Genomic DNA, 25,802 nt, shown 5'->3' on the forward strand with positions numbered 1-25,802 from the left:
AAGAAGGATCACTGAGCAGAGGCTGAGGGAAGATGTAAGTGATCTCAGCTGGGTTTGAAGAGTGAGGAGGATTTAATGAGTTTGATCTGCTTATCCGTTGGGTAATCAAAGTAAAGTTAAAAATTAAATCACTGAGACAATAAAATCCTCCCCTTTGGTAATATAAGGGCTAAAGGTTTTGGGTAATCATTTACCTCCCAGGGATTAGACATTTGCAAAAATCAGAGAGAAATTTATTTGAAAGGAATGAGGATCCTGCACTCTACCTCCCTCAGGTTAGCTTTAAAACTTTTGCCCTTAATATTCTACTTTGAGATAATGGGAATGGGTCTTTTCCTCTTAGAGAGCAGCTTACTTTTCTGTTTTCAGGTAAAGAGAGAGGATGGGGAGGAGAATGCCCCTTTCCTGGGATAAGTCTGAAAAGTAAGAGAATATGTTGCCTTTTCCTAAAAGAAACAAGAGCCCTGGAATTCTGGAATATAAACTCCAAGGGATAAAATTCTTCAAAAGTATAGCTGGAGAGGGAGGGAGAGAGATAGAGATAGAGATAGAGATAGAAAGAGAGAGAGAGTCATTTAAACATCTGGAGGTGAAGCAGCAATTTTAAATTATACCTATAAGGGTTAACATCTTCTACATATTGAAACTCGAAGATCTGTTTCATAAGATGTATATATTGAAGTTGTTTTGTGGGATAAATTAATTTTTTTAAAAGCATAGATCAAATCTATGGTGAGACAGTAAATGCAAATGCTAAATTCTCACCGAGGAAGATTTTTATCAGACCTGGAAGATCACCTAAATCAAAACAGACCAGACCCTTCCAATGAATTTATGTAAAGGGGAAAAGCAAAACAAATGAAATCCCATGTGGTTTTGGAAAGTAGGTAATAAGTGAAAAGTTTTGGGCCGAGGAATTTTACTTGAGGGTTGTGAATAAGAGCCATGGGCTGCTTCTCATAAGAAGGAAATGTTCAGCGTCAAGACCAGATAAGAGATGGCATGTGAGCTATTAATAGCTCTGCCCCACACCTTAAGGAACAGTCTCATTCTACAGTGAACTGGTGACTAGCAGAGTTAGACTAGGTATATGTTAATCCAAAGGGAACAGACACAAAGAATCTTGACAAGAAAAACTGATGGGAAACTGATATAAGGATGATGGCCAGATTTCTTTGCTGGTTCTTCCTCATTTACCTGATCTCAAGATAAATAGATAAGGCTGATGACTTCCAAATTTATATTTCTATCAAGGCCCTCTATTCTAAGCTATAGACTCCCGGATACAAAGCCTATCTGGCAATATTCCCTTCTGGGTTTAACAAACATCTCAACCCAAACAAAGCAGAACTCTTGCTTTTCCTCTGGAACCTGCTCCCTCCCCACCTGTTTCCCCTACTTCACTGAATGCAACAGCATTCACTCATCTGCTCAAACTGTAAGTCTAGAAGTTTCTGACAATTTCCTCCTCTCTCTCATCCCCATATCCAACTCTGTAGAAGTCTTATCAGTTATGTCCAAAACAGGCGCTGAATCTGGTCTTTTTCACCATAGCCTGTATTGCCCAGCCACACCATCACTTGCACAGGTAAAGACAACAGTTTCTTTGTGAGTCTCCTGGTTCCCTGTCTTGTCTCTTCCAGGCCATGTACCACACAGAAGCCAAAGTAAATCCAGTCTCCTCACCAGGCCTATAGGACCTGACATAGTGGCCTCTGCCCACTATTTGATCTCCTCTCCTACCATTACCCTCCTCACTCACTCTGCACTGCCATGGTGGACTACTTTCTACCTCAAAAAAACATGACAGCCTTTCTGGTTCCTTTGCCTGGAATGCCCTTGGCCAGCTCTGCCTTCTTCTCATCACTCCTGTTTCAGTTCAAATGCGACCATTTTGTAGGACAGACTAGGTAAAGTAGTTAGACTAGGCAGAATGTTTGCCTTCCTCTCTGGATGCTAATGACTTAAGTTGTTGTCATAGCTACTCTCTTGTTTTCTTCATAGCAAATGTTACTCTTTTTTATTTCCTGTCATATTCTCTGCTGGGATGTGACTTTCATGAGGGCATACGCCCATGTCTACCTCCTTGTCCTACAACAGCTGTGTCCTGATTTCACCTTCTGCTGTCTGCTTCCATTGCTCTCATTGACTCCAGGAATGCTGGTTATCAGAAAACTGGCAAGTGTTTCTGTTATAACACGTATAGGGAGGGGGCAATTTAATGAGAGCTAAGTCCTTCACTCACGCAGGAGAAAGAGCTGTGAAAGCAGAACATTCTATTTGTTGACTCAAGAAATGTTTGCTGAATCAATGAATGAACGAGTGGTCAGTGAACTCTTAGGCACTAAAAGAGTCTCTGTGGGAAAAAATGTTACCCTGAAAGGTAAGCTTTAAATTTTGTGAAGATCTAATTTCTCCAATTCAACTAATTGCCTTAAGATGTGGATAGATATGATAAGCAAATTATTTCTACATCAGGTTATTCAGTCCTTCCATTTTACCAAGTTTCTTCTCAGTGTTACCCAAAACACTCTATTTTGCCAATGTGTATTAGTTTGGATTTCACTTCAATTTTGAGTTCGATTTTGAATTCCAGTGCAGACTGCAGGGATCCATGATCATTCTGTTTTTGAAGGATGTAAAGGAGACAGCTCATCTGTTAGTTGCTCACTTACTCACTTCAGTGACTTGCATAGGCATTATCTAGCATTTCCACTTGCAGTTCAACATGGTATCAAGAAAAGACCACATACGTATGATTTTTCTATTAATAGAAGAACTCTACAAACATCAAGTAGAAAATGACTCCACTTCAAGGGCAACTATTGTCCCACCCTTATCCCTCTACGTCTGCTGGCCCCATAACTTCTCTGATCATTTTCCCATAGTCAAAAGTACACTGGGTATTTTCAGCCTTTGAATAATCTTATTTTGAGATTAGTAGGTCCAGTTCAACCAGCACAAGACTCCAAACTTCATCCTAAAGTAAAGCTTCTTTCCTCCTCCAGCCTGGGCCTGGGCCTGAGGAGGGCTCACTTGATTTGGCTTCTTGTTCCCTTTCTCTGCCAGCTCCTCCTCTCAACCCTCTTGTCAGCTGTGCTTCTGGTCCTTCCAGGGATAGTGATTAGGGAGATGAAGGATGATAAGAAGCAGTGTCTTTCCTTGGTTGGAACCTGGCGCTGGTGCTCATGTTTGATGCTGGGTCCTTTAGAGGACCCCACTAGGTATATCAGCACCTTCCATGTCGTGGGTGATTTGTGTCCACCGACTTGTGGCCCCTATGCTTTCTCCTTCAGCCATTGGGAGTCATGCAGTCCACCTCCTCTTTGGGGTTATGTGGGCTCTCCAGACAGTTCTCTTTGGCAGGATTTTTAAAAAGCTGTCAACTGGGTCTCTCCTGAATCATGTACAACTGGTACACGAGACTGGTAGGTCTCTGCTGCACCTCTTGCTATGGGAGGTGTCAAAACTTCCCAGTGTGGTGTGGACTTTTCCTGTGCTTTGCAGCCTTGGACCATTAGTCACCACCTCATGTCCTTAGATTCTGAGGCATGTGTCACTCACTAGTCCTCTTCACATGTACATGTGTGTGAATGTGCCCCTCAAACCTCTAGGTGACATACAACAAACTCTTTAAATGAACCCCTTAAGAGCAGCTCTTATCATGTGACTTGAAGTGAGGGCCCTCTTTCATGGAGTCAGGGGAAGATGTGATGGACAATACCAGCAGCTTTCTCTAAAGCAATTCTCTTTCAGCTTCTTCATCTCAGCCTGTTTGTGCCCTTGAGGTGGCCTCAACAGCCTCCTCCTTAGGTCCTACATGGTGGTCTTGCCCACTATTATGAAAATGGTGCCTCTGTCAAATTGAAGTCAGAAGAGTCCCACTGTAACATCTACTCACACACACAAACACAAATACACACCCCTACACACATACACACTGCTTCCAAGGATGTCAGTCAGAACCAAAGATTTCCACATTTCATAGATTGTGATTACAGATTTTGTGACAGTTTTTTTTCTTTTTCTGGTTTTTTTTTTTTAAGTGACAGTGTCACCCAGGCTAGAGTGCAGTGGCATGACAGTTTACTGTAATGTTGAACACCTGGACTCAAGCTGTTTTTTTTTTTTTTTTTTTTTTTTTTTGGAGACAGAGCCTCAAGCTGTTGCCCTAGGTAGAGTGCCATGGCATCACAGCTCACAGCAACCTCTAACTCCTGGGCTCAAGCGAGTCTCCTGCCTCAGCCTCCCAAGCAGCTGGGACCACAGGCGCCCACCACAATGCCTGGCTAATTTTTGGTTGCAGCCATCGTTGTTGTTTGGTGGGTCCGAGCTGGACTCGAACCCACCAGCTCAAGTGTATGTGGCTGGCGCCTCAGCTGGTTGAGCCACAGGCGCTGAGCCAAGCTGTTGTTTTAAGTTTATTTTTAATCATGGTAAAAATTCACAAAGACAAAGTTACAGCCCTGCCCTCTTCATTCCCTTCTGCAGAGATGGCCAAGATTGTCAGAGTAATATATCTTAATTTTAAAAGCAGAACTCAGGACAAGGTAGATGATAGCTGTTCCTGTGTTATTGTCGTAATTTTTCTTGTCATAATTTTTACTCATTTATAAACATGTATACGTAATATGTCAGTATGTATGTTTGCCTTATTTAATTATGTTATACTTACTGTTCTACAATTTGCTTTTCTTATCTAATATATTTTTAAAATACTTAGATGTTTTTATATACAAATGCAATTCCTTTGATGGCTGTATAATATTCCAGAAAATACATGCACTTGATACAAATAGCAATAATCATTAGTTAGCTTCTGGCTTTTTACTTTTACAGATAGTGCTATGAGCAATATCCTGGGACATACTCTTCGGTGTGGCTTTGTCCATTCATCTTTGCTACACACCAAGAAGCAGGAATACCAAGAGGGATAGGCAGTTTGACTCTTGAGGTAGGGGAGCCAGAGATCACCTCCAACCCCTGTTAGTCCTCAGTAGGCTTTCTAGCTGGAGCTAGAAACCAAATTGACATCAGGTAGATTAGCAAGAGAAAAAGCATATACATTTTATTAGTTTTACCTGTACCTGAGTTTCTTCACAAGAGAGTGAAGTCTGAAGAAGTGGCTAAAGCAAGATGCTCTTGAACTTTGTAGTCAAAGAATGATAAATTTGAGAAGAAATGACAAGACAAAGAAAGCGTGGCTAGGGACAGTACATTTTCTGGGGGAGTCACTAGGAAATATAAAACAGGGGGCTATAAAACAGGTGAAAGATAAAGTGTGTATATTCAGGCTGGGCATGGTGGCTCATGCCTGTTCTCAAAATAGTATGTATTCAGTCAAGTTGAAGTCAGAAGAGTCCCACTGTAACATCTAGTCACACACACAAACATTCTCACCCTGACACACATACACACTGCTTTTAGCACTTTGGGAGTCTGAGGTGGGAGCATGCACACGCCTGTAGTCCTCGCTACAGGGGAGGCTGAGGCAGGAGGATCACTTGAACCTAGGAGTTCAAAGTTACAGTGATGGGGCCACTGCACTCTTAGGCTGAGTGATAGAGTGATACTTTGACTCTTAAAAAAAGTATATTTATTCATGTCTATTTAAGTCTCCAGTTTCAAGCTTATAATGATAAAGGCTATTTTCTTGCCCTGGCTTGGAGAGGATATTCCTCCCAAACAAATCTTTAATCAGTTTTTACATGCAGCCTACCTTTTCTGAAACTAAAAATTTTCCAATGTTTTCAACTTGAAATAATCAATATACCAATCTGGCATATTTTGAAATGGCATATTCTTCATTCCTTCATCATAAACCATAGCTTATTTTTCCATACTTTTGCCTAAACTTAGTAATAACAATCTTTTAAAATATTTTCTGTATTTTGTCTTTTTAAAATAATCTTGACAAAGTTAAGAAAATGTCATTCCTAATATGATATCATGTGTAATGTCTCCCCTCTATTAGTGATCTTTTATGGTATCTATTATTACAAATAAGTTTTGTGCTTCTTGTATCCTGTAGTCTCCTTATGATTTAATTTTGTTTCTCCAGGTTGAGAATCATTATTATTCCTGAATCTGAAAAATCTTGTGTTTCACCTCTTATGAAGAATTCTTATTTATTATTTCTTAAAGTATTGTCTTTCCTCAACTCTCTTTATTTTCTCCTTTTATTTAATGTACATTGGACTTTTTTTAATCCCTTTGCTATGATACCTCATTGTCTACTGAGCTTTTTATTCTGAATAATTTACATAGCTCTACCATTTCATTAATTTTTTAATTAGCTATGTCTAGTCACTTAGTTTTGAAATTAAATGCTTAAATTGGTTTTTTTTTTTTTTGATATTTCAAGTAGTCCCTTTCTTAAATCTGCTTGTTCTTTTGGTAACTTCTTATGTTTTAGATGCCATATTATATTTCTTTAATTATTATTATTATTATGTTTTTTATTTTTTTTTGCAGTTTTTGGCTGGGGCTGGGTTTGAACCTGCCACCTCTAGTATATGGGGCTAGTGCCCTGCTCTTTTGAGCCATAGTTGCCAACCCTTTCTTCAATTATTTTAAGAATGAAGAATATTCTTCATTCTTACATATTATCTTTATCAATTTATTCTAACTTTGGAAGTTCCTCACCTTTGAATCTGAGAATTTGCTTTGGATGGATCACTTCTCCGAATGTTTACAACTTTGGATTTTGAGTTGATATTTAGTAGTACCTCATCTGTAGTAATTCCATGTGATATGTGTTGAGGAAATCAGCCTGGATCCAATTCTTCAATCAGTTTTTCAGTTGGGATGTGTTCTCAGACAATGCAGACAGTATAAATCCCAATCTTCAACTCTATAACATAGTTATAAATTTTCAGAATTTTCAGAGGTATTTTATTTTCAAACCAGAACTCAGGACAATGCAGAGCACTGTCACTGCCTTAAGGTTGCAATAGGTAGAGCCCCTTTTAACTAAATTTTGAACTCCTTCAAGGTTTTTGGCTTCATAATAGGATGTTCTTTATAATCCCCTTCCTGGCATGGGCCTAAGGCTTCATCCTTCAACTCCCCCTCCCCCAGCACTGTAGATGTCAAGCCCCTTACATCACTAACATAGATGCCTCTACTCTACCCTAATCTTCTGGTCACTGGAGTTAGTAAATACCTCTAACTTTCATTACATCCAATGAAGATATCTCTTACTATCTTTGGAGCTATGTATTTAAAAGGATGTTTGCTATATTTTATCTAATATATCTAGGTGTTTGTAATAGACAGTTTTTCAGGTAAATCAATCCACTAAAAAATTTCCAGATGAAATTCAAATAAGGTGGTCAAGTTTTAATGTTCAGTTGATACTAACCTCAGTTTAGAGATGTGGGAATGCAGAACTAGAACGATTCTTACACTTTATCAAGGCAATCTGGCCAAGTCCTTCGTTTTAGAGAAGCAAATACTAGGACCCCTCCTCTGGTAAGTGTAAACTGTCCAAGGCTAGGCAATTGGTTAGTGATAGAATCAGGATGACAAATTAGGTTTCCTGAACCCTAATCTATCACTTTTCCCACTAAGCAACATTTTCTCCTAATTCTTAGAAGAATCATGACAATGTCATGTAAGATTTTCTTTGTATCTGCTTTTTGTTCTCTTATTTAAGTAGGTGAATACCAGTCCCTAGGAGGACAAAACCAAAATGTCTACTGGAGTAGATACCAAGGCCACAGTGGGAGACATTTCCAATGACAACAATTTAAATGCGGCTCGGCAGCAATTCGCCAGGAGAGGTAAAGTCATGCACAGGAATCTGGATGTGGATAAACCTAGGATCTATATCACCTTGACTTCCTTTTTTTTTGATATACAGCATTTCTTTTCACTAATTACCAAGAATTCTATGTATGTTGTAGAACATTTTTTACTAATAATTGTTTCAATTCTCGTAAGAAACCTTGAAGGTATATAGGACCGGTAGGTATCATGATATTATTAAGAGATGAAGGAAAAAATTCACAGTAGATTCTAAGTAGGAAGCCTGGCTTGCTGATTTTAAGTCCCAGGTGTGTCCCATTAGATCTCTCTGCTTATGTTAAACCCAAATCTGCCTCAAAAAGAGTGGGCTTTTCCTTTCTACCATGTCAGAAAAGTCACCTTTTCTCCTTCCTTTTGCCTACATGGCAACTTTGTACTTTTCTATAGTATCCCTTAAAGAAAACTGTGTAACACCTTATTTTTCTCTAAACACTTAATAACTTATGTTATTTACTAATTATCTTAAGAGTATAGGGTTTTCATCAGATAATGCCTTTAAAAAGCAAAACACTAGTCAAGATGGAAAGCTTTGTAATATTCAACATTATAGCTAGTTTATGTTATCAATGAAAGAGGGTTCTTCTAATTTCATCTACCAAAGACGAAATCAGGAGATATGCTCATTAATACTCATCCTATAATTGACCACCATTGGACCCAGAATGAATACCATTCCAGTAGTCTTGGCTAATGGTCTCATACATCTCCAAGTATTTTATAGTCTATTGTACATAACATTCTCCAATCCTAGCCTTCTTACTCTACCTCAAAATCAGTGAAATGAAGAACTTATGTATAAAATCTTACCAAAGTGCAGTACGGCATATCAGGTAAAAGCACAGGTTAAGAGGCAAACTGAGTTTGCAATCCTGATTCCACTTTTTATAAGTGCCATAACCTTAGACAAGTTTACCTATATCTCACGTCCACCATTTGTAAAAGGATGATATGAACAGTAGCTAACTCACAGGATTAACACAAGGATTAAATTAGTTGGCTCGGCGCCTGTGGCTCAAGTGGCTAAGGCGCCAGCCACATACACCTAAGGTGGTGGGTTCGAATCCCCAGCCCGGGCCCGCCAAACAACAATGATGGCTGCAACCAAAAAATGGCCGGGCATTGTGGCAGGTGCTTGTAGTCCCAGCTACTTGGGAGGCTGAGGCAGGAGACTCGCTTGAGCCCAGGAGTTGGAGGTTGCTGTGAGCATGATGCCATGGCACTCTACCCAGGGGGATAGCTTGAGGCTCCGTCTCAAAAAAAAAAAATTAGTTAAAATATAAATACTTAGAACAACACCTTACATACGGTAAATGCCATGTGAACATTAGCTGTTGTTATTACTCCTCCCACAAGGTCCCCTCCTCAGCTCATTTATTGGCAGTCATTGGAAAGAATATTAATTTATAGTTCATCTAAAGTAGGACTCACATGTGGTCTTTCCAGTTTCTTCCATAGTCTTCTAAAACATCTGTCCCACCGAGCTGCTCAGTCCTCTGGTGACTGTTCCTGAAGCTACAACTGTATCAGGCAATTTCTCTATAACTCCAGCCTGTTGTTACAAATGGTATCATATTAATAACATTCATCCTTTTTTTGTAAAGTTCCTTCCCACTTGGAAAGGCAGAACTCCAGCTACTCCTCAGTCTTACCACATTGTTATCTTTTTTCATTTCCAAGTATTTCTCACAGTGTTTAGGAATAATACTTGATGATGACTTCATCAGTTGGTATCAAACATCAGCTTTCCTCTCGGCTCTCTGTCTGGCCCATGCTCAGTTCCTCTGTATCACAGTCCCAGGAATTTCTCTGTTTGCCAGTGCCCTTGAAGGCTACTAATGTTTTTTCTGGGTGCTGCTGTACTTCCAAGACACTCGGAGAACCAAATCCAGGTTCCATGAGGTGAGGAAAAATGCTCCCTCCCCATTATATGTCACATCTGGTCACCTGGTTACACAACAGAACTAATTAAGCTTCTACGTCTCCAGAGACTCTGAGTAAACAAAGCTGGGTCCTCAGGTTCTGTTAGAAGATGGTCCTTATTAGGCTCAATTAAGGACTTGTGGGGCTGGGGTGGAGACAGACACCACTTTGATCACTGATCTTCCTATCCACCAGAGATCCATGACCTTCTATATTAGTCTGGGTTATATCAGAAAAACAGAAGCAAGTCTAGGTATATCCAGAAAAAAAGAGTTTAATAGGAAAGAGTTTCAACGCATGAGAACAAGTCAAGCAGGATTGGCCTTATCATCCAAGGCTATATAGAGGTGTACCACAAGGGACCTATGTAAATACATTAGCACAAAGGACAGGAAAAAAGGAATGTGTTTGATAAAAGAGAAATCAATAAGAACACTTATGAAAAATAATAGTTCTTTATAATAGCTATAGCATAATAAGCACATGCTGTAATGTGAAGAGGGAGGAAACCTTGATGAAAATGATAGGAAAATAATTTAGTTACAGAAACAATAAAAAGTACTTTACAAAACTTGTTTGGGCCTTAACTGAAAACAATTATAAAATTCTACTTTGGGGCAGAGTAAAAGACTTGAATACTTGTACGTGGGTAGGCATCCCTTTGAGGCAAGGAAGACAGTATTATGAATGTGGCAATCCTTCTTAATCTGTCACATCAATATGACATTGATCAAATTCTAATGTAAATTTTTATAGATGGTGTGGGGGCAAACAGGGTTTTGACTAAATGTTCCCATAGTTAAATGAAATATGAGGATCTGTCAGTTCCTGGAACTTAGCAAGAACATCCCTACACAAAAGGAAATTGTGCTGATTGCTCCAATAGCTTGGCTCACTTTTAGGAGTCAGGAATCAGGGCACCAACATACCTTGAGGCAGTGATCACATATTACTTCTCTCTCTCTACAGATTTAGTCTATTAACCATTACAGGTGTTGTCAAACTCATGTATTGGCACTCAACCACAGGGATAGTCCCAGGATGCCTATGAAACACTGGCAAATTTTGTGTAAGCACAAATTACAGTACTAATATGAAGTTTAAATACTTCCATAATCTAACCCTAGCATTTATCTTTAGAGTTACCTCTCCCCTCCTCTGGATCCCCAAAAGGTTATCTTCCATGTTCCCCATTCATAAATGGTATTTTGAGCTATATCAGCTGCCCAAGCAGGGCAATTGGGAGTCCATTTCCACAATTTCTTCTCACCATTCATATTCAATCAGTACTTACAGCCAATTCTTTCTCTAAATCCACGTCTTTTCATTCTCACTCTTATCTGCTTATCCCAGGGCTCCTGCTTGAAAAGCTCTTCCCTAATTCTTGCTCTGATCAGCTCTGCACATTCTTCAAGTCTCTTGGCAATGCTTCTGAGGGAGTCACCTTACCTTCTTGGGGGACAGAAGTCCATTAGACACCTAAAGAGCAATATCTACTCTCTCTATTTTTTTGTGTTGCACACAGACACCAATCTTCTCCCTCTTAGAGACTTAGGGAGAAAAACATTCTGATTTTAAGACTTTTTTTCTTTTTTTGACCAGGGCTGGGTTTGAACCCACCACCTCCAGCATATGGGGCCGGTGCCCTACTCCTTTGAGCCACAGGCGCCACCCTTGAGACTTTTATTATTATTTTTTATTAAATCATAACTATGTACACTGATGCATTTATGGGGTTCAGTGTACTGCTTTGATATACAATGTGAAATGCTTACATTGAACTAAGTAACACATCCATTACAACTATGTTCATTTCTTAATAGTTTTGAAATGTACCATTGCATCATGCACATCAGGTGTGGTCCCCCCAAATACCCTCCCTCCTCCCATGATTTTAAGATTTTTTTGTACCCTTCTCCTCTCAGGCTTTTGTTCATTCCGCCATGGGATGGCCTTCATCTTGCAGCTTTGTAATTTTTCAATTTGCACCCAACAAATGAACTTGAGCATTACCATCCCAGCTATGGTGAACAACACAAACCCACCCTTCCAGCCCAATGCCTCCATAGAAGGGCCCTCCACTGACTCCCAGCACTACTGGAATGAAACTTTAAAGGAATTTAAGGCAGTGGTAAGTTTAATGAGACTGAACCCTTTCTTTCACTCAAATGGTCTGACTGAAAGGGTTATTGGGCATGTACTACGTGCCAGGAATACTACAAAACCATAATGTGTACCTAAAGAGATTGTAGTTCTACTTAAGTGTCTGTGAGTGTAACCAGGGACCAAGTTAGAATGAAGAAAAGCACATTTTGCTATTCAGTGAACATACATTGTTCTCTCACAGTGATGAAAATCACTATACAATTTGTTTCACATACTTAAATCTACTTTCTTCTCCTTCCATCTACATGTATTTTTATTACTTTGCCTAAGATGCTTTCTTTCTAATGGCAAAAAAAAAAAAAAAATAAAGATGCTTTCTTTCTTTACGGGCTGTCTTATGTTTTAATTAGTCAGTTAATTGTGTCAGGGGAGGGGAAAGAGTGTTTGGCATGTATTTAGCATTTTAAAAATGAAATCGGAATGTTAGAGGAATTTAAGAGGCAAAAGGAAAGAGAACTGCCAATTATTTTTTCCTTTCAAGTCCTCACAATAAAAACTTTCAACTTTCTGACAAAACAGTGAGAATTTCTTTGTCATCTAGGCCCCTGTGTATGACTGGAATCCTGAAATTCAGGGAATCATCCTCAGCTCCCTCAACTATGGCTCATTCTTGGCTCCAATTCCCACTGGCTACGTGGCTGGAATATTTGGAACCAAGTACGTGGTTGGTGCTGGCTTGTTTATTTCCTCAGTCCTGACCCTCTTCATTCCACTGGCAGCAGATGTTGGAGTGACCTTGCTTATTGTCCTTCGGGTTGTCCAAGGTATAGCCCAGGTACCAAGATATTTTCCAACTATAAGCAGAATATAGGTTTCACAATGACCTCAGCTGTCCAAGAATTATTTTTTTTTCTCAGGTTATGGTATTAACAGGTCAGTATTCAATTTGGGTCAAATGGGCTCCCCCACTGGAAAAGAGTCAACTCACCACCATTGCTGGTTCAGGTAATTAATATTCTAATACTCACCTTATACATACTGCCAGCGAGTACTCAGCTAAGGCCTATCAATAGAACCAATACCTTACACTGTAGTTATTCTGTCTTCATGGTCCTTGCTATAAATCACTATAGTATACTGACTTTCTTGATCACAACTATATGCTTTCTATGTATCAAACATTCTTATATTTAGTACATACTAACTTCATTTTAACCTCAAAACAATTTCTTAAGTCATCTACTTATAATTATTTCCATAATGGAATTTAAGAAACAACTATACTAATACCTTGTTCAAACTGTACAGCTACTGAATGAAGGAGCAGGATTTGAACCTAGATAGCTTTGTTTGAAGATCACTGTGCAACTCAGCTTTGTAGAAAGCACACAAAATCCCAAGACTGACCTTCTCACCCAGAACATCCTTGCCTCTTCTGTTCAGGGTCAATGCTTGGGTCTTTCATCATTCTCCTTGTTGGTGGTCTCCTCTGCCAGACCATAGGATGGCCTTATGTCTTCTATATCTTTGGTGAGTTTGTGTTTTTCAAATCTCACAATTTTATTTTATGACAGAGAATGCTGGGTATGATTTCTCTGATGCAACTTATTTACAGTTAACCAAATCCTAACAGACACGGACACTTAGAAAACTAAAGTCGATAATGTACAGAGCTAACAATGTTGTGAGTCTTGCATGTTGTAAAAACAATATTTAAGTTTTAGTAGCTTGAGTAGAATTGCTTTATGACTTTAAAAGAATCATAACATTCCTCCCTGCTTCTAAATTGAACTCAAAGGACTCTAGAGCAATTTCTTTCATAAGATGTTGAAAATATTATTTTGATGGGGCTATATTTTTAGTTATGCTTATTTATTTCATACACTCTTTTACATTTTTCCTGTTATTGAAACAACCAGAAAATTATGTGATCATAGATAAAATACTGATTAGAGTAGAGAATCAATCAGTAGAGTTTGCAGAACAGAGCAGACCATGTGAGGTTCAGGAATAGACTTAATATACACAGAGATGGTGCAGAAAAGCTCCACAGGCACAAGGAATGCTTGAGAGGCAATATTTTACTACTTCACCTTTGTACCTTTGTGGTGCTCTACCCTGCTGCTGTCAGCTAATGTTTATGTTTGCTTGATTTTTAAAAGCTTTTCTAATACCCCATCTGAAAATTTCCTGATACTGTAGGATAAATTCTACTAATGTTTTTGTTAAAGAATCGTTCTCTTAGAAAAAGGGTTCCTGTATTATCAGGTCAATATATTCACCAGAAAATATTTCCATAATGCAATTTAAGACACCAGTATACTAATATCTTGTCCAAAAAGAAAGAAAAAATTGTGATGATTGCCTACTGTAGCACACCAACTTTTGGTTCTGTCATGGAAATGTCAAAAGGACAGGTTATAAAAATTATGTAAACAATGAGATTACTGTACTCATGGATTTTGAGAAACAATAAGGAGCATATACAAAGTAGAAACTCACTAAATATTTGTTGAATCAATATTAACATCTTCAACTCCAATGTGCAACACTGCTAATTTTCATATCCCTCCTTCTTTACTTGAGTAAGTCTCTTAATGGCAAAATCATGTCTTTTATTTTTATATTCTCAAAATTTAGCAAATTCATGGCATATGGTAGCTGCTACATGATATTTGTGAACAAATGCATAAATGATAAGCTAGCCAAATGAAAAGAACTCTTAAGAATTTCTTAAGATTATAAAGAGGGAAATTGGGGATGAGCCGTATTTTCACTCAATGCTGAGTACAGTTGAGTTCCTAACTTTGTAATAATGTAATATTAGAGAACTTTGCTGAGGATTAATTTCATTTCATGTCTAGAAATTGGGGAATCAATTGCACATAATCATATGCCACTTCTAGCTCTTAAGTGCTTTGAGAGAGATAAGAGATAGATATGGAAAGGTTGTGTGATAAAAGGAACTTCGCAAAGCATGACTAGCAGTAGGGATGATGACTAGTACTTGAACAGTGAGGGCATTTTCAAGTACACAGGATAAACACACTGAGAACTTGTAACAATGTGCTACAGCTTTAAAAATAGTACATTTCAAAACCTCCCAAAACTCAGTGGTTTCATCACTGATTCTCATAGTTCTGTGGGACAGCTAGGTGGCTTTGCTCTGTGTCTGTCATTTGCCTTGGACAATGGATTAGTTGGGGCATGTTCACTTTTCCCATGGCAATGGCCAAGAGCCAAGAGAACAAGTAAAAAACTGCAGTGCTTCTTAATGTCTAGGCTTGGAAGTGCCTTATGCCATGCCCAAAGTCGAGTGGTGAAAAGTACCCTCCATCCACAATGAGGCCATGCAAGGGCAGATGAACGGAAGGGTAGAATATTGGGGCCAGTCATTCTCTCAACCATAGGAATCATCTCAGGGCAGAGTTAAACTTCAATCCAGTGCTAACTGGATCCTCTTTCCCTAGGTGGAATTGGTTGTGCCTGTTGTCTTCTCTGGTTTCCTTTCATTTATGATGACCCCATGAATCATCCTTTTATTAGCACTGGTGAGAAGACATACATCATGTGTTCACTGGCTCAACAGGTACATCGAGAGGTCTCCTGCTCCTTCCCTACTTGATGTCTCAGAGGTGAAGAGCACAGTAGAGGGAGTTCCTATCTTCTGGTGAAAGAGATTATTGATATATGCTTTCTTCCAGGATTGTTCTCCAGGCTGGTCTCTTCCCATTAAGGCTATGATCAAATCTTTACCACTTTGGGCCATTTTAGTCTCTTATTTCTGTGCATACTGGCTTTTTTATACCATAATGGCGTACACACCAACATACATCAGCTCTGTACTTGAAGTCAACCTCACAGATGTAAGTACAGAGAAAGCTTATTCTGTTCTTTTGTTTAAATATTTCATTATATAATTTACTATTTCTCTCATGGTTACAAAATCAGAGACCCAGGACCTCTAAGTAGGAAATGGCAACTTGGTTAACTTGGATGCTAATTAATCTAATGTGGTTTACTACTCATTAGAACAGGGTAGCATGATTCTAGGTCAGCTTGATACTCATAGAATGCTGTATTTTTAAGGGACATCACAAAACTTTTATACTCAGTTCCATCAACATTTGCAGACAAGACACTCTTCTGTCATGTTTAATAAAGCAGATTCTGCCTTGGAGAAAATTGTGACAGAGAAACATAAACAACATGTGTTGAAAATAAGACAGATAGGACATAAAGTCCCAAATAAGACTTACATAAAAATTGGTTTTAAAAAGCATTTATTCTAGCATAACATATACAGAGAAAAATGCACATATGTGTTAAGCTCTCTGAATTTTCACAAAATGAATGGGAAGTTCACAGGAGCTTTTCTATTCCTGTTAGATGGGTGTCTTAAAAGCAGCTAGAAGTGTATCAGATGTCATAACTGTGTCAATTCACAAGGAGGTACCATTATACTTTCATCTTTTGTGCTCAAACAATAGCCTTGGACTTCTCTGGCAAAAACTTGCAATGTGGCCGACAGAAAGCTGACCTTCTTAGCAGTGGTCTGAGAAGCATGCAGGGAATCAGGCTGGATATGAGGCACTGAGATCAGAAAACTCTAGGAAGGAGCAGTTTTTCTCGGGGGGGGGGGAGCCAGAAGCAGGCAGTGAAACTAGTACCTCAAGCCAGGGAATCAGAAAACAGAAGGGCCAGAGAAGCAGCAGGCCGGTGCTGAGCAATAGACATCCTGAGGCAGGCTACTGGGAATGATTTCTCTCTGGCATAAGGTTGGCTCCCTACCTAGACAAGGATGAGGAGCAGGAGGAGGGGAAAAGGAATGGTAAGACAACTTGTGACCAGAGAACAGATCTTAAGTTGAGAAGTCAGGAGACCCAGACTCGTGTTGTTCTCTGGTTATTTTCTCACTGTCACAGAAGCTTGATGGCCTTGGTTTTACTTGTCCATAAAATGAACCTGTTGAACCAGGTAAGAGCTAATCCTTTTCTTTGTTTGACTTATACACAAAAATGGATGGTCTCCATTTCACTGCATTTTCTTTAACAGAATTTTACTTTTGTAGATTTTAATTGATAACAAGGTTTGGCATTTAAAAAACCATATAAAAAGGTAGAATGAAACACCTCTCATTCCTGTTCCTAAGATGCTCTGTTCTCCTAGCTCACTCCATGGTTAACTCTTCCTTAGTCTTCCATTGTTTCTTTATGAGAATGCAAGCATAGATGAATGTATATTCTTATTTTCCCACATTTTTTTAACACAAAATATACTCTGTATATGCTGGTATGCTTTATATACTACATATTTTCCACTTGATATACCATGGGGGTCTTTTCATATCAGTACATGAGAACATTACTGAGCAATATTTGGGTTGTTTCCAATCTTTGAGTAATGTTGTCATGAAAATCTTGTTCATTAAAGGGTAAATTCACTATAAACTTTGGTTACGTATGTCAAATTGCCCTCCATAGAACACTGATAATATTTATGAGGATCTGATTCTCCACATTGTCAGTACACAGCATGTCCAAAAATTTTGGGGCCCCTGCCAATTTGATCCATGAAAAACAGTATCTGACTGCAGTTTTATTTTGTATTTCTTCCATTATGAGTGAGGTTGAGTACCTTTAATGTGTTCAGGAGAAACTTATTTTTCTTTTCTTCTGTAAATTCATATCCTTTGTCTACTTTTACTTTGGTCTTTTTAGTATTTATTTCCAGGTGATGTTTATATACATAAAGAGAAGATTAGTTTTATTGTTTTATTTTTGTTTTTTTGCAAACTGAGCTACATGTACATTTCCCCCTGGTGCTAAAATTGTATTGGCTCATTCTGTTAACATGAAATTTGTATTGAAAGTGATGTGTCTATATAGAAAAGCCACAGATATGGGCAATCTGTCTATGGTCAATCTGAGTCATGGCAGGGGTGGTGAGGGGATAATGCACTTCACCTGGTCTCTGGTCCCCAGAGTGGGATTTTATCAGCCCTGCCGTTTGCTGTTGGCTGTATCTGCATTATCCTTGGAGGTCTACTGGCAGACTTTCTCCTCTCCAGAAAAATCCTCAGACTCATCATCATCAGGAAACTCTTCACTGCCATTGGTAAGGGCTGAGATGAACACAGGGGTGAATGTGGGATGCTCAGGGCAGCCTCCTCTTTACTCTGTGTTTGTCCTCCTATCCCAGGGGTTCTCTTCCCATCCATAATCCTCGTGTCCCTGACCTGGGTCAGATCCAGCCACAGCGTGACCATGACCTTCTTGGTATTGTCCTCTGCCACCAGCAGCTTCTTGGAAGCAGGAGCCCTTGTCAATTTCTTGGATATTGCTCCTAGGTAGGGACACCTTTGCCTCATGCTCATGGAAGCTCAGTTCAGGTCCAGCAGTTATAAACCTGTTCTGACACAGGTAAAATATGACATGTGCAATAACAGGTCCCAGGAAATGTCAGCACCAGCCCTATATCCAAGTAATGCCTGGAAGAGACCCAAAGCTGGCCAACCATTGTGAACTTAAGTTTTTTCAGGTGTGAACAAGAAGAGTCAGTGACCACACTTCCAGCTTAGCTGAGGCAGATTCCCACAAATCTCTCTCTGCTGAGGAATGCAGCCCTTACACAGAGTTGGATCACTGAAAAGGATTCATGAGACTCCACAGGGTATACTCATGTAAGGCTTTGATAAAGGCAAAGTACATAGCATTATAGGAGAAATATTTACCTCAGTTACTGAGACTTCTAAATGGAGCTCACAGAGTTCTGCCCCACTCAACAGGGCATGCTACATCTTCAGATAATAAACTACCAAGATACTTAGGAGATACCTTGGTTTTAGGGGAACCAAAGTTCCATACAGTGAGAGGTCTTTTATACCTAAAGAAGGGTATTTTATACCTAACAACAAAGCTATGGAATCAGATTTAATAGCAGAAATAAATGAAAAACTGCAAGAAACCTATAAACCAGGTGTAAATCATAAGTGTATATTTCTCATCAACAATGTTGACAAGTTAGTACAGGTTACCCCTTGGAAGTCTCAGATCCAAGCACAGGATGATACAAATCATTAGTCAGTGCATTTATTCAGGTTTAACCAATTCTAGGCATCCCCAGAGATAATCACAGAGTTGTAACAGACCAACTGAGATTAACCATTTGTTTGTATGGGATGTTCCCCCCTTTCTTTTTCTCTCTCCCAGGTACACTGGCTTTCTCAAGGGGTTATTGCAAGTCTTTGCACACATAGCTGGAGCCATCTCTCCCACAGTTGCTGGATTTTTCATCAGTCAGGTGAAGTAAAATGTTCTCTAAATATTCACAAGAGAAACCTATGGAAACATAATGTTTTCATTTGTATAGTAGCCTAGAAGATGAATTTAAAGTACCCCAAGAATAAACAAATTCACTTGAAGACTTGAGAATTTCCTAAGAAGCTTATTGATACAGACTTTACATGAAGAGAGCTGTGTATGACATTCACATACATATCATTCTTTAACTTTACTGTTGTTTTCCACCAGTAAGAAAGAGAAACAGATGGAGAATAACAAAGAAAAGGTATTCTTTATGAAATCATGGCCCTTCTCTCTTTTTTGAAGCCTTGAATCTATTCCAGGCATCAACTAACATTGTCACAAAATGGTTGTTGAAAGTGGAAATCCTGTCATTCTTTGATCCATTCAGTAAATAAGTATTGAACATCAGCATTGGCTATGCACTGCTTAAGTGAATAAAACAAAAGTTCCTTCACTTGTGAAACCTATATTGTAGGAAAGAAACCAAGGAAAACTGATGAAATAATTAAAATGTATGATATACTGAATGGTGATAAATGCTAAGAAAAGAAGAGAATAGGGCACATGAAATAAGGTGGAATTTCAATTTTAATAGCATGGTCAAGGGTGGATGCACCGAAAAGGTAACATTTAAGTAAAGACTGAAAGAAAGTGAAAGAGTGAGCCAGATGGGAATGTAAGGGGGAGAACACTCTAGCCAACGGGCTGGTCAGAGCACTGGCCTTATGGCCAAAATGATCCTGCATATTCCAGAAGCAGCCAGCAAGCCTACACAGCTTGGAGCAGATGTTGGGGGGGGTGGCCTGGGGGGAGCAGTAGGACTGCTAGCCAAAGTTGTTTCTGAACCAAGAGGGCCAAGAATTGAGCAACTGGTAAGAACTTGTAATTTCCTGCCTCCAGGACTCTGAGTTTGGCTGGAGAAATGTCTTCTTGCTTTCAGCTGCTATTAACATACCAGGCCTGGCCTTCTATCTCATCTTTGGCTGTGCAGATGTGCAGGACTGGGCTAAAGAGCAGATGTTCACCCACCTCTGAGCAAACCAAGAGATGTGTTCCAACCTGATGCTTACTTCTTCATCATTTTTCCTCACAGACATTCCTTTTTTGTGCCCACTTGACTGATCAGTCATTTCATTGGAACTGACTTTGTTTCCTATGTCTTCTCACAGACCTTGGCTATATGATACTAAAGATTTTACCATGCCTGAAGATTTTATTGGGGGCCGGAGAAAAAGGACAGTTATTTAATTGTGAGCTCCTGACAGCACAGGTGTCTTGGGATTTCTAGGTGTTCTCCTCTCTTTTTACTGTTATCCTGGTAAAAGCATCAGGGGCTGGGGGACAATTTCTCACCAAAGTGAGAAAAGGAAGCCAGAACCACATGATTGAGAACTGAAAATCACAAGGGAGTTGTGCCCAAACATACAGAAGATGGAGCCTATGAGCTGCTATCCAAAGAAAGCCTGAAACAACAGAAAGATTAGTATATACAATCCAAAGTCCTGGGCCAGCAGGTAAAGTTGCTCTCACTTCAGGTGAGGAAGGACACAGTGCCATTCTGATGCCTGGTATGGACAGAATCCCGAGGAGAAAAATGCCAAGAAAGAAAGGACAATAGGAGTGAATACATCATGACGAGAGGAATGAACATGTCTATAACTAATTGAGGTGACATAGTATTACTGGAATTTCTTTCTTCAGTAGGTTCTTGGTCTTGGGGATTTGAAGAATGAACACATGGAGTACAGATCAGTGGTAAGATAAGATTTATTAGACAGAAAGGAATACAGAAGGAGTATAAAAGCACCAGAGCTTCTGGCAGAGGGAAAGACCCAAGTGGGAAGTCTTTGTGTGGGTCTTTTGTCTAGGGGTATAAGGTCTTGAAATTATATTTGGTCAGGACTTGGTAGATGGAAGACACCTTTTCAATGTTAGTGCACATATTAACAAATGAATGAATGTAGTCCTTCCAGCTTGTTGGGGAATGGCAGGGGGTTCCCTTCATGAAATTGTCCAGGCCTAAGAAACTGGGTCCCCTGTCCAGCTTTAAATGGGGGAACCCTGTATCAATTCTCCCTCTCTGAGTAAAAACTCTAATTGCTGTTAGAGAGGGAAATGGGTGTCAGCTTGGTCTTACTGCTTCCTACTGGATCAGGCTGCTGATGGAAAGGGACAATTAGGATTTTTCCAGAGGGAGGAGATCAGGAATCTGCAATAGAATTAGGTCTTGACAGGAGCCATTTTTACTGTTTGTGGCCTGATGTCATCTCTGGGAGACTTAAATCTGATTAGCACATTAAAAGGCAAGGGTAGAACAGTGAGAGGAGGGGGTTAATTACAGTACCAGGTTCAAAACAAAGTCAGCGACTTTGAAAGAAAACTATATTAACACTTTCCTTTCTGGTTTCTGAGTAATAACTTCAGATTTTCTTTAGGCTCACAAGTGTAGGTGGGCTGTGGTTGACTTTCTTCATGATCCATTCTATAGAAGATGGTAGGTTCCAAGATTTTACTTGTGAATGATGTATCCATGAATCTATTCCCGTAACTTTAACAGCTGTAGAAGATAAGATTACAGGAAAGGAACCCTCCCAACTTAGGGTCAGGGAAAGTGAGTTGGAGGGAAGAGTTTTGATCATAACTAGATCTCCAGGAGAGAAAAGGTCTTTTAATGTTGAATATGAAAATGTAGTTGGGAGGTTTTTAGGGATTTATTGAAATTTAGCCAAAGAAGTAATATATTTTACTAATTCTGTAGTTTCTTAATCTACTAATAAATTGTAAGTTAAAAGGGGGCTTCCATGTAATAACTCAAATGGGCTACAACTGAGTCTCCTGGTAAATCTCTTATTCTAAGGAGAACAATGGAAAGTAATTTAGTCCAAGGGAGATGAGTCTCTTTGAGTTAGCTTTTGTAACTGTCCTTTGATTTTATCATTCACTTTTTCTACCTTCCCAGAGGACTGGGGCCTCTAAGAACAGTGTAGATGATATTTTATGCCCAGAGATTTAGATATTCCCTGTGTAACAGCTGCTTTGAAGGCAGGCCCATTATCACTTTGCAAACTCTGAGAACAGTCCAAACCTAGGGATAATCTCATATACTAAAGCCTTTACAACTTCCTGGGACTTTTCTGTCCTGCAGGGGAAGACGTCAACACAATTAGTAAAAGTATCCACAAATACCAGCAAATATTATATACCATGTACCCTAGGGATATGAGTAAAATCTATTTGCCAATATTCACCTGGTTATTTACTTTGTTTTTGTGTAGCGGGGGTGGGGAGTCTAGATGGAAATTTGAAGGATTGTTTCTCTGCCATACATCACAAATTCTTATTATCTGTTTTATAGTTTTAAATAAGTTTTTTCCATTAAAGAGAGCCTTGGCTACTTGATAGGTACTTTTAGTGCCAAAATGAAAAGACTGATGTAAAGTTTTAAGTATTTTCCATTGACTTGCAGCAGGTAATAGCAGAAGTCCACTCCTATTTTTTAGACAGCCTGAAAAAAGTAGTGAAGAGTCTCTGAATAAATCCCATTCTTTTTCTTTTTTATATTGTGTGTATATTGAGGTGCATGATTCTCAAGTGATCCCTCCCAAATGAGGGATTCCACAAGGGGAATTGTTCCCTTCTGTACTGTCCTTTTAGCCTCTTTATAGGCAAGTAGGTTACCTTCAGAAATGTCCTCTAAAGATTTTTGTTGTCTCTTACAATGAATAACTACTACTTCTTGTGGAGCACAAACAGCTTGTAATAACCTGTCTATTTCATGAGATATTTTATGGGTGAACCATTGGAAGGGAGGTAATTGTCTTTCCTTCCAAATGGCAGCATGGGCATATAAAATAAGGAAAGCATATTTTGAATCAGTGTATACATTGACTGGTTTGTCTCTCCCAGTTTCTAAACTGTGGGTTAAAGCTATTAGCTCAGCTAATTGTGCACTGGTTCCTGAAGAGAGAGACCCACTCTCAATTACAGCATGTTGAATAACTATAGCATAGCCTGCTTTGTGAGTTCCTTGTTCTATGAAAGAACTTCCATCCTTATATAAAACCATGTCAGAATTAGGTAGGGGAGTTTCTTGTAAGGCTTCTCTAGCTGCATAGGCCTGGGCTATAATTTGTTGGCAGTCATGTCCTATTTCCTCAGTGGACTCAGAGAGGAAAGTGGCAGGATTCAAAGTGGCACAGGTGCATAATTATAGCACTGGCCTCCTAATAATAAAGCTTGATGTTTAAGAAGGTGGTTGTTCAATAGCCAAAGATTGCCTTTTGAATTTAAAAATCCAGTAAAGTCATGAGAAGTACAAATAATTCGGTCTCTTCCCAAAGTTAGGTTAATTGCCTCTGGGATTAAGAGGGCTACAGCTGCTACAACTCACAGACAGTGTGGCCATCCCTTGGCCACATTGTCAGTTTCTTTGCTAAGATAAGCTACAGGTTGTAAAACTGGATCCCTGTGTTGGGTCAAGACTCTTAGGGTAATTCCAGTTTATTCTGTGACATACAGATTAAATTGTTGTCTAGTAGGAAGATTTAAAGTGGGGGCCTTAAATGTAAAAGAGCATTTTTCAACTGTTGGAGTACCTTATTTGCTTCTGGTTCCCATTCTAGTGACCAGACACTCTTTTTGAGCATTTTAAATTAAAGAATAGCGTGGTCTCGCTATTTCACTATATCTAGGAATCCAGAATCTACAAAAGTCTGTAATTCCTAAGATACCTCAAAGCTGTCTGAGAGTTTAATGTTTAGGGTGAGCCAATATTGGTTCTATTCTTTCTTTGTCCAAGGCCCTCCTCCCCTGTGAAAGTTAGAAACCCAAATTGTGCACTTCGGTCACAAATAATTGGGCTTTAGCCTTGGAAACTTTATATCCACAATTAGCCAGAAAGTTTAATAGAGCTTGAGTAGCTTTGTGGCATTCCTCTTCATCTGGTGCTTTCAAAAGAATGTCATCTACATACTTAACGAGAGTTGTTGTGGGCTATGAAAAACAACTTAAGTCTTGGGCTAAGGCTTGTCCAAACACGTGAGGGCTGTCCCTAAATCTCTGAGTTATGGTGGGACTTTTTAAACTTAATTTGGACCAGTTTACCATATTTTGCTCCTCCCACCTCAGTAGCCCATACTTTTGAGTTATCTATTTCTAATAAAGAAAGGTATAGGACAGATTCTTGTCCCATCTTCATATAAATGGTTGTTCTCGCTTTAGTTAGTATGTCCCTCCCCAAAAGGGGAACAGGACTTTCAGGCATGATTAGGAAGGCATGAGAGAACACCCAGTTGCCCCAGTTGCAGCTTAAAGACTGAGAGAACTTGGTAACTGGCTTTCCAGACACACTCTGTATAAATTTGAGGGATAGAAGACCAGGGTTAGAGCGGAGTACAGAAAAGGGTGCTCCAGTGTCCAGAAGAAATTCTGTCTCCTGGCCCTATATGAGGCAGACACAGGGCTCTTGACGGGTGATGACATGGAGCTAGGAGAAACTGTCCTGGGAACCCTCAGTCCAACTTGGGGGCTGATAGGATCACTGTCTCAGGAGACCTTCGCCTATGAAGTGGCCATTCTGACCACATTGGAAGCACTTATTCTTAGTTCCTCTAGCTTCCCTCTGCCCCTGAATGGTGCCTGCTTGTCGGAGTGCCATTACTGTGGCCATTTTAAGAAGATTCTCCAGGTTACAATCGGGGCATAGAGCCAGTTTCTGGAGTTTTCTTCAAATGTCTGGTGCTGCTGAGTGATAAATTTATCTTTTAAAATAACTTGGGTGTCCAAGGGGTTGGGTGTCAACAGTGTGTTTTCTCTCTCTCTCTCTCTTTTTTTTAGAGACAGAGTCTTACTTTATTGCCTTTGTTAGAGTGCTGTGATATCACAGCTCACAGCAACCTCCAACTCCTGGGCTTAAGTGATTCTCTTGCCTCAGCCTCCCAAGAAGCTGGGACTACAGGTGCCTACCATAATGCCTGGCTACTTTTTTGTTGCAGTTTGGTTGAGGATGGGTTTGAACCCTCTCCACCTTTGGTATATGTGGCTGATGCCCTACCTACTGAGCCACAAGGTGCCACCCAACAATGTGTTTTCTCATTGCCTTCCTGAGCCACTCAAGAAAAGCTGAGGGACTTCCATTTTGCTCATGAGCAAAATGAGCATACAACTGAGAATAATTTATAGGCTTTTTCTTGGATCAATGTAGACCTTCCAGGATACATGTTAGATAATGTTTATACCACCAGTCACCAGTTGTTTCTCAGGGTCCCATTTGGAATCCTCAAAGGGAACTGCCTGTCTTTCTGTGGGGAATCTGTCTCTTTTCTCAGAGGACATGCTGCTATCAGTATCGGATATGAACCACAAATCACCCTACTTTCTTGCTTCATCCAAGACTTCATTTTTCTCATTTAAAGTTTAAGGTTGAGCTAGTAGCAGCATTGCATCTTTCCAAGACAGGTCAAAGCTTTTTCCCAACCTTTGGTGAACATTTGTGTACCTATCTGGATTGTTAGACAATTTTCCTAAATTAACCTTAATTTGTTTTAAATCTGCTAGAGAAAATGGAGTGAACACTCATGCATTTCCCCTTTCACCACCCACAGTGTGGATCAAGGGACACAAAGAAGGATACAGTTGCTTTCTGTGGGTCCCAACAGGTCA

At 39.5% G+C, this 25,802-nt stretch overlaps 1 protein-coding gene across 3 annotated transcripts; it reads left to right on the forward strand.

The window, feature by feature from the left end:
* The first annotated feature begins 229 nt into the window (after window positions 1–229).
* On the forward strand, window positions 230–20,860 carry SLC17A4 (solute carrier family 17 member 4). Of its 3 annotated transcripts, none has more exons than XM_023512630.1 (12): window positions 230–275; window positions 7,658–7,784; window positions 11,655–11,860; window positions 12,437–12,670; window positions 12,753–12,840; window positions 13,279–13,365; window positions 15,306–15,424; window positions 15,540–15,701; window positions 17,820–17,952; window positions 18,037–18,184; window positions 19,047–19,137; window positions 20,043–20,860. In XM_023512630.1, exons 2-12 carry the CDS (start codon window positions 7,694–7,696, stop codon window positions 20,175–20,177), a joined length of 1,494 nt encoding a protein of 497 aa, XP_023368398.1. In that variant the 5' UTR covers window positions 230–275; window positions 7,658–7,693; the 3' UTR covers window positions 20,178–20,860. The 3 variants fall into 3 exon arrangements, with proteins under 3 accessions (XP_023368398.1, XP_003788823.1, XP_023368399.1); XM_003788775.3 differs by having other exon boundaries at window positions 232–275; window positions 7,661–7,784; XM_023512631.1 differs by lacking the exon at window positions 230–275 and adding an exon at window positions 2,124–2,383.
* The last annotated feature ends 4,942 nt before the right edge of the window (window positions 20,861–25,802 follow it).

The sequence above is a fragment of the Otolemur garnettii genome, unplaced genomic scaffold (genome assembly GCF_000181295.1).
Source record: "Otolemur garnettii isolate 467f Iridium unplaced genomic scaffold, OtoGar3 scaffold00029, whole genome shotgun sequence".
Lineage (NCBI taxonomy): Eukaryota > Metazoa > Chordata > Mammalia > Primates > Galagidae > Otolemur > Otolemur garnettii.